The sequence below is a fragment of the Haliotis rubra genome, unplaced genomic scaffold (genome assembly GCF_003918875.1).
Source record: "Haliotis rubra isolate DU_JTF1 unplaced genomic scaffold, ASM391887v1 Scf13, whole genome shotgun sequence".
Taxonomy (NCBI): Eukaryota; Metazoa; Mollusca; class Gastropoda; order Lepetellida; family Haliotidae; genus Haliotis; species Haliotis rubra.
In genome coordinates this window covers 4,200,505-4,210,000 of record NW_025765225.1, presented here as the reverse complement: position 1 = coordinate 4,210,000, position 9,496 = coordinate 4,200,505, and the positions used below count along the sequence as shown (strand labels likewise).

General features: G+C 39.7%; 1 protein-coding gene across 3 annotated transcripts in view; it reads right to left on the bottom strand.

Annotated features, from left to right (window-relative positions):
• LOC124267195 (nuclear migration protein unc-83-like) overlaps positions 1-9,496 on the bottom strand; it is a 131,735-nt gene that overhangs the window by 63,501 nt on the left and 58,738 nt on the right. For 2 of the 3 annotated variants that reach the window (XM_046702110.1, XM_046702109.1), the window contains 2 exons: positions 1,275-2,201; positions 170-337 (listed from right to left, as the gene is read on the bottom strand). In XM_046702110.1, coding sequence (XP_046558066.1) covers positions 170-337; positions 1,275-1,466 — 360 coding nt within the window. In that variant the 5' untranslated portion in view covers positions 1,467-2,201. Of the gene's footprint in view, positions 1-169; positions 338-1,274; positions 2,202-4,498; positions 4,630-9,496 lie in introns of those variants that run through there. The other variant, XM_046702111.1, reaches the window with a different exon arrangement.

Sequence of the window (9,496 nt, the reverse complement as noted above, 5' to 3'; positions counted from 1 at the left end):
AGGTTACCCCAACGCCCCTTGAAAATTAATACTTTTAAGCAAGGAACATATATCATATATATTGCTTGTCATAATCGAGGACAGTACTGTAATCCCAAACCTAATGGAAGTGTCATTACTTCAAAAATACAAAATGACTTTGCCTGAGTAGCAAAGGGTGACAACTCACCTGGTTCAGATACTTCTCCGAAAGACACATGTAGTTTCTCTTGGTAACGAGATGTATCTGATTCAGCCATTCCGTGAGTTCTCGATACTGCTGAAGAAACTCAGCAAACGAAACGTTGGGATTACCCGCGAAATCTTCATCATCCAGGGACAGGTCACTCTCAGTGGACTGTTGAAACAGATAGCAATACATTCAATATCATCAAACATTCAAAAAAGCATTGTTGAGGGAACAATCAGTCTTAAATCTTATTACAAAAAGTGAATGAGTGAACAATTGTATTGATGAACTTATGTTTAATATTGATAATATATGCAGATTGTTATAGTATGACATGGACATGAGTGACCGAATGAGTGCGATTTAGTTTTATGCCGCACTCAGCAATATTCCAGCCATATGGTGGCGGCTCTGTAAATAATAGTCTGGACCAGACAATCCAGTGATCAACAGCATGAGCATCGATCTACGCAATTGGGATACGATGACATGTTAGTCACCTCTTATAACAAGCATGGGTAACTGACGATCAATTCTAACCCTGATCTTCATGGGTCGAGATGTGTTTAATATCACTTTGAACAGTATTCCAGTCACATGATAGTATCTCAGCTAAAAGTGTGTAAAAGCCTGAAGTGACACTTTGGGTACTGGTATGGTAAGGCACTAACAAACCTGGTACGTCGAGTTGGAGTAAAAGTGCCAGAGTGAGTGAGTAGGGTTTTATGCTGCTTTTACAAATATTCCAGAAACATCACAGCAGGGAAAACACTAGAAACGGGCTTCACATATTGTGCTCATTTGACTTATTCAAACCCGGGTCTTCAGCGTAATGAGCAGACGCTTTAACCATTAGGCGACCCTACCATCCCTAAGAGTTCTAGAGCATAAGACAGCATTCAATTGTATTGGTTCTTAGCCCATGACATCGAAACCACTCGGACAGAAATCAGGTTTCTGAGTCTATTTAATGTGAATATTTCTGAATCTGCCTGCAGATGCCTTATTCTTATTTATGTTTTGTGAATGACATCCCAGTACCCATACAAAATAATATTAAAGCTATAAATGGTGCATTTATTTATTTATTTATTGTCCTACTTACTCTGCATGTCTCAATGATCTCTTTCCCCATCAAGTACTGGTAATGTGACTCGATAGCCTTCCACAGTTCATCCTTGCGGTACTTGCGTTTGAACTCAACCAGTGAGTGTGGGGCCGGAGAGCCACCTGGGGTGCTGCTACGACTCTCATCCCACCAGTCGAATGCAGACGGGGACACAGAGCGACTGCTCATACTGCTAGGAGTATCCCCCGTTCATCTTCCGCCGTTTTGCTTCTGTCGGTAAATCCAACTCTGCAAAAGTATCCAAGAGACTATCCTTTCCGTTCTTTTCTGGAGTGACCACATGGATCTCGAAAACACCACCCTTGGCAAGTTCCACTTGCTGCAAGGGCTCCATGACTCGCTTTTGATTACTGCTCCCTAAAACCTTTGATATTAGCTCAATATTATGAGACCCTGAGTTTAAATCAGTCTCATGATGGTCATGATTCCTGCAGTATCCCGGAGAGGGTGGGATATTCTCCTTCCCTCTCTCCACCAACACTTCAGCTCCTGCTGACCTTGACCCTACTGACCTTGACCCATATTTGACACCATCCAGGAACCGTGGGGACAACCTCAGACGTGTTAATCCCTCAGATCTGGGCCGATCAGGAAAGTAACAAACATCCACATCTCTGTAATTTGGCTTGTTTGGGCAGAGCTTATCCCGAAAAAGCCTTCTCTCAATGTCTTCAGCCTCTGACACGAGTGATCGCCTCTGAGCGCGCTAGGATTCCCACCTTGTAACAGGGAGGAGTGAGAGCTGAGTTTGTTCAGTTTGTCACTGAATGTATCCCACAGATAGACCAGATTATCCAGGTCCACCTCCAAGACAATATTTGAGTGCTGTCGAAGGTAGCTTTGACCACGCTCCACTACCAAGTCCACAACCTCTCTTTGGTCATATGCCTCTGTCAATATGCTCTGAAACATAAAGGACTCAAGTAAGCAACCAGTCACAAATTACACCAGATGTCTATGTCAACAACACAATCAACATCACAACAGGTTTACAATAAATGATTGAAAGAGTTTGATACCATTTTTACCTACATCATTAAATAATGGGGAAGATAACCCTGCTCTTAATGAGCTAATGTTTTATCTACCTGGATAAATCCAACCATGGAACAGTGAGTGAGTGAGTTTGGCTTTACGCCGCTTTTAGCAATATTCCAGCAATATCACAGTGGGGACACCAGAAATGGGCTTCACACATTGTACCCATGTAGGGAATCAAAACCGGGATCTTTGGCGTGACGAGCGAACGCTGTAACCACTAGGCTACCCCATGTAACCACTAGGCTACCCCACCGCCCCTGGTTACCAATAACTGACTGACTGACTGAGTTTGGTTTTACGCCGCTTTTAGCAATATTCCAGCAACATCACGACAGGGGACACCAGAAATGGGCTTCACACATTGTGCCCATGTGGGGATTCGAACTCGGGTCTTCGGCGTGATGAGCCAACGCTTTAACCATTAGGCTACCCCACCGCCCCGGTTACCAATAAACAAAACCCACTGTAGCAATTGTGTAAATATCTTTTCCCATCTGTTTCTATGAACAGGACAGTGAGAGCACAGAATTCAAATGAGTAAGTTTAGTAATACACCACTTTTAGCAATATTCCAGCAATATCACGGCGGGCGACACCACAGAATTCAAATGGAGACCAAAACATTTTTGGATATTTGATCCTGAATATTCTATGAAAATGTCTCAAACTAGCTGCATCTAATTTTCTCATCATGAACAATTTTCTAGGAAAATATATCTCAATAACCTTTTCATGAAATATAACCACTGCTAACAGAATTCAATAACATATTTCTCCATCAAGAGAAACAGACATGAACAAAATCCAACATTCTCCATTCTTCTATGAACATATTATGAAAGAGAAGCTCCAGGTATTTGAAGAAGGTCATATCTTCATTAGTATAAACAGACTTTACAAAACCAGTGTGTCACTTCTGTAAACACAATTCCAAAATTAAACACAAAATTCAATAAGTCTGCCTACATATTTACTGAGGCCAGATCAGTGTTGTCCTGATATGAAGCAGAAATGACCAAATTTATATGACAGTATCAAAAATCAGTTGCGTCAGTTGTTGGAAGAGATATTTTCCATTTTTTGTCCTACAATGTTTTCCCAATTAAGAAAACAACAATTAAAAATTGCTAACTGTTGAGTTTCTACATAAAAATTCTCTCCTAAAGTTCATCAAAACAGTTGTTCAAAATTTAAAACATTTTCATTTTTGGGATAAAACATGCAATTCAGTGATCAAATAATAAAAAAAGCAAATAACTTGAATTAGCACTTCAATTGTTAACAAACATAAAAAAGTAATACGTCTTGCATAATTCAAATTGTCATCATTGTGAGAATTTGAAATTAGCCATCCCCGCCCTCATACAAGAACGTACAATTCCAGCAATGGCGGGAGAGTTGTATGCCCTTCCGTTTTAGACAGAATGACAAAAAGTGTCGCATTTCTCCAAAGTGTCATGCGGTGTAGGAGAAGTGTTTGCAGTTTCACCTTGTGAAATGCCTGTCAGAAATAAACATTCTCTGGCTGAGTGTGTCTGTAGGCAGGAGATTTGCTGTGATTATCTCACATAGCTCTTAAGCCTCTTACCTTTCCCTTGCGTAATGTGCTAGGCCTCTTGCGTGTATTACCAATGGAAAATATCAACAGTTTTGACCAACCTCTACAAACTTCTTACAAGTCACTTCAGCACTTGGAATTATCAGTTACTTCTTAGATAAACGTTTAGTTTCTTAAAAATGTTATCAACTGAAGTAATATGATGCAACATTAGTTACTTATCATGTGATAAATGCTTATATCTCACACTTGATAACACTGTCTGATAACAAACTCATTTCTAAATATGACCAACTTATTTCAGGACATAATCAGCACCTGCTTCACCAATTATCAACCTTCAAAAAAATTAAATAACCAGAAAGCATCAAAATGCAAGATTCTTAGTTCAATACATTCAATATTCTTAAAAGTTTACCTGTTTGAGAAAAGACTTTTTTATGTTGACAATTCTACTCAGTCACAACAATCATCTTCATGTCTGTATTAGTTTTTTATCATCAATAACAGATTTGAAATCCTACATAACTTGGAAGAAAATAAATAACCTGACAAGATTGATCAAAATTCAGAATTCTTCAAAAGAATCATAGCGACTCACCAGCAATCAAAGATGAAGGGAAAACACATGAAGAGTGAGTCAACAATATGTCAAGCACTTGCAAATACTACATGTAAGCATTTCTCCTGCCAGTGACTAGTGTTGCCCTGGTAGGTCCCTGCAGTGCTGGCTACAGTGCTGGCTAGGTCTGGTCTACTCCATGACATCAGCCAATGTAACCAGACACTCAGGAACACAGCAATAAGGGGATGGCATTTACAGATTTATAAGTGATGTGGCAACTTCAGGAAACACACAATACAGACCCAAGTTCAATATGCATGTTAATTTCCTGTTTCACATAACTCTAAACAGTCTTTGTTAAAGGAAATGCGTAATAGTGTAACTGCACAACATGTGACCCATTTGGAGATAAAATCCATGACCTCTGCTCAAATTGAAACGTGATGAATAATAATCAAAATACTTTGTCATGTTGCCTTTTGAAGAAAGAAAACTAGATGCACTCCTCTTGTAATTATCATTAACCGAATATGTTATTCACCCAAAACAAAAATTGTAATCAACAAAACATCCAAAATGTTACCAAACAAAACAACCAACCTTTAGGAATCTGTGTCAGTCATTGTGTAATGGTTGACAACCTTTGTACCCTGTTGCATTTAGTAAGAAGACATCTGGATAGATATGGCATTCATGGACTTTCACATATTCATTTGTCAAAATATGTAGCATATCACCACCTTCTAAATGATAATGTCATTCACTCATACTCGTGACAATACCAAGTGACATGCCAACATCACATTCGACCTTCCATAGAAGACACCCATGCCCCCCTCACATAACATCCAAATGGTTCTCTAAACTCGTTGCAGTGCCCACATCCACAAGCTCCTAACACACATGGCCTAATGCTTCGACCTGATAAAGAACCAAGTTCACAGAATCCCTCAAGAAGTGACAAAGAAGAGCCTACTTGGAGATATCGGGTTTCCCCAACACACACAATATTATGTTACATAACTTTACATCCATGCTGTTAAATGCTCCCATCTTTGTCTAGAGCTATTTAAAACAGATACATTTGCTTGAACATAAATTAGCATCTGGTTTACCAATCTGGAAACAGCATGTGGCTTTGTCATTGTCTCTTGGATTGAATCTGCTGGGGTTCTTTGTAATTAGTTCCGTCTCTGATGTGGAACTGGTGGGGTGGGGCAGGGTGTGAAAAGTTGGAGCTCGGAGCATGCTGAGGGGAAAGGGATTAGAGACGGGACTTTCATAAGAAGGCTGGATACACAGCATTTTGAAAGAGAACAGGAAAGAGTTGAGAAACGTACAGGAGAGAGAAAACATTGTGCTTTATTTATGTTTTTCAACAGCCATACAATATTTTCCTTCTGAATGAGTGAGTGAGTGAGTTTAGTTTTACATCGCTTTTAGCAATATTCCAGCAATATCGCGGCGGGGCACACCAGATATGGGCTTCACACATTGTACCCATGTGGGGAATCAAACCGAGGTGTTCAGCGTGACGACCGAACGCTTTAACCACTAGGCTACCCCGCCGCCCCTTTTCCTTCTGAAGAAATGAAGTTGTATTAGAGCAGTTTACTGGAGGAAAAGCAACAATGATTCAAACAAACGCCTCAAATGTCAAGAGTGAGTGAGTGTGGTTTTACGCCAATTTCAGCAATATCACGGCGGGGGACACCAGAAAACAAAACGTCAAGATCAATATATAACAATATAAACCAAAACATTGTAGATATGAATTTCTCTTATGATCTTATGCACTTAACTGCTATCTCACACATTGCATTTCATATACCCTTCAACTGCTCACCGGTACCGAACATCTTGAACCCTTCCACAAATTTGGAACATATAATCTAGTCATTCCCTACATACCTCCCATGAAACACACCACCCTACTTAATACAGGTGACATCTTCATAGTGGACCCTTCCAGGTACATGCACACTCTTTCTTACCAGTGAGTCCATACCTTCCTCCCAATCCTACATCATTCCCTAACTCATCACCTTTGGGTCACCCATGAAGGGAATAACATCTGGCATCTTCCATCATGGGTTACCCTCCACAGGTGAGGGTCAGCACCCCTGCAGGGTCAGTCTCTGGTGTGGGGTCAGCATCCTGGCAGTACATACAGTACTTTCAGACATGGGTCAGCACCCCTGCATCATGGGTCAGCTGCCTGTTTCAGCACTCCTACATACCAGCAGCCTCGTGAGGGTGAATGAGGGCTCATCTCCTCACATCATGGGTCAGCACCCCTGCATCTTTCCCATTCATCTCACTATCTACATCCGAAGATACACGAGTCCAGTTAATGTGTTGAATCACATAGATGCGATAGCAAAACTCTCAAATATTAACACTCAAAGTGCTTTTAATGACTGTGAAATGGAAATAAATGAATAATTACCCTTACTTACAGATGAAGACTTGAGGTGGAATTAAGTTTTAAACGTTTTACCTGTATAAAACTAAAAACATGGGATGGTTTTGCCATAATTGCCAACACTTGTCGACTTCCATAAACATTCTCTTCCTGATGTGTATCACTTCTAAATGCCATTCAAAGACCTATGACAGATTATTCAATCAACAGCAATGTTTATGGGGGCTGGAATATCCACTGCAACAAATACATTTTTGTTATCTTTCCTTTAACCAATCAGGGACAGATTATTTGTTACATCCAGAATGGAAGAATCTAAATCTTACATCTTTTTAGTCTAAACATGACACAGTTGGAGTGAAAACATTCTGCTCCCCTGTATCCTCCATTCCCTAAGCCACAACTATTCATTCAGGAAAAAACATGTACAAAAGAAAACTGATATAAATATGCAAAAGTGTTTGTCATCTTAGTTGCAGGTTACTGATTTGTATTTCTCATATTAACCATAATCTCACCACAAAGTGTGGATACACGATTATATTCATCAAAAAACTTCTAAATTCAAACCAAATTTGTAAATTAAAACCAAATTTGGAACTTCAACATCACAGAGAACCGTAAACTACTGGCCCACAAAATGAGGGCCTTGGGAACACATGTTTGACTTCCACTCTTGCAAGTCTCAACACATAACATATTCATAAATGTGTAAATCTGATCAGCCTTGAGGTATTTACTGTTTATTTTAACATTCTGACATTGCTGGAAGACATAACCAACAGAAGCTGGTGCGATGTATTTATCGAAGCTCTTCCACTTGTGCACAAATTACCTATGGTAACATTTGACTTCCAGAAGCTGTGTGTTAGGCACTGGTTTCCTAGCAACCAGAATTATATTTACTGTTAATGATAAGTGTAAGACCTACCAATTAGTTCTTACATTGGAACTTTGTAAACCAAAACCACCTGGGCAGAATGTAATTATACCTGAAATGAAGACAGTTCTCCTTCATGGAAAACTCCACAACAGGTGGGTTGAAGACCATAGACAATAATAAATACTTTATTACACATTCATCTCACCAGAACCTTAAACTGACAAGCCCATTTCAGCATAATATAGACCCCTTGATTCATTCTTAGGCAATGGCTTTTTTTTACTTCTGTATATTCAAAACATTAATCGACGTTGAATTGATTCAATCCAAAAAGAAACAGGTACAGTCAACAGGTACAATATTTTTATCAATGATAAGGTAAGATATGATAACTGTAGCTGAATTCATAAAGAAACAAGGGCAGACAACTCCACCTACAGTAAGTTCAGTGAGAGGTCAAGACAGAGGAGTTGTCCACTTGCAGGTTTCTCCAAGTGCCAATTATCTGTGGCTCTCACTGCATTCGAGCTTGGCTTGTCTTGACCCAGACTATCAACCTGCCACTCTGATAATACCCATTAACACTGGACACACCGCTCTCCACTCTAGCTATTCACTGATAGTAGTTATGTCTGTATTATCTTCTGTCATATACATCTTCATATGTCTTGGTGTAGTTGTTTACATGCATACAGCCTAGCCTGTGGTATCTTCCCTGTCCCATACCTCATGCTATATATTATAGGAAGCTGTGTCTACATATTCCATGCCAGTTGATAATACAAAATTGATCATACGGTTGATAATACAGTGTATTCATTTCACATGTTAATATTTAGTTGAATGACAGGTGTTCAAAACCTTTGATCACATTGATCAGAAAATATGACCTAGAACTGATTTCGTTTCAATACATATTTTCATCTTTTAATTTAATTTTCATATCAATGGACACATATAAATCAAGGTAAAAGCTGTCATATATATGTGACCTATCTTGCCAAAGAGGCAATTCCCATATCCAGAATGTTCTCAATAGTGAGTGAGATGAATGTAATATTCATTGAACAGTATTTCATCTCAGCCTAGTCTGTCTCACAGTCCCTGAACCACAAGTGAACATGTGGAGCACAGTGGTGTAGTGGTTAGCATGCTGGCCTCTCACGCCAAAGGCCCGGTTCGAATCCTGGTGGAGACACCAAAATTTGTGACCTGGGTCTCATACTGTGTTGTGTCCCTGGGCAAGGCACTTCGTCCACATTGCACTCAGTCCACCCAGCTGTTTAAAATGGGTACCTGAGAAGCGGATCTACAGACCTATACGGTCACGCGAAGCTCTTAGTACCTGCTTTGAAAGTACAATTCCGTCAGGGTAATAATGTAACGCCAGAGAACAGCATTGCGTTGGATTCTAGGCTCAAAAATTAGCACTATTTTTATTATCGTTTTTATTTTATTTCTTCAGCCCAATCCTTTCTGCACTACAAAGCTCTAGATGGAGCAAGTCTAGATTTCCTCAAGTTCCGGTTCTGAATCTATAAGCTCACTGGGGCTCCTTTTCAATTTAAATGGAGCTATTTGTTTTTATCAGAACTGTATATATTCAGAGACTAAGCATTAGTCTAATCTCAGCCCTATGTGGGAAGACACCAACGGTTACTGCTAAAGTGAATACCTAAACTACTGGTATGGTACTGAAACATCTATGGTATGCTCTGTTCTGTTA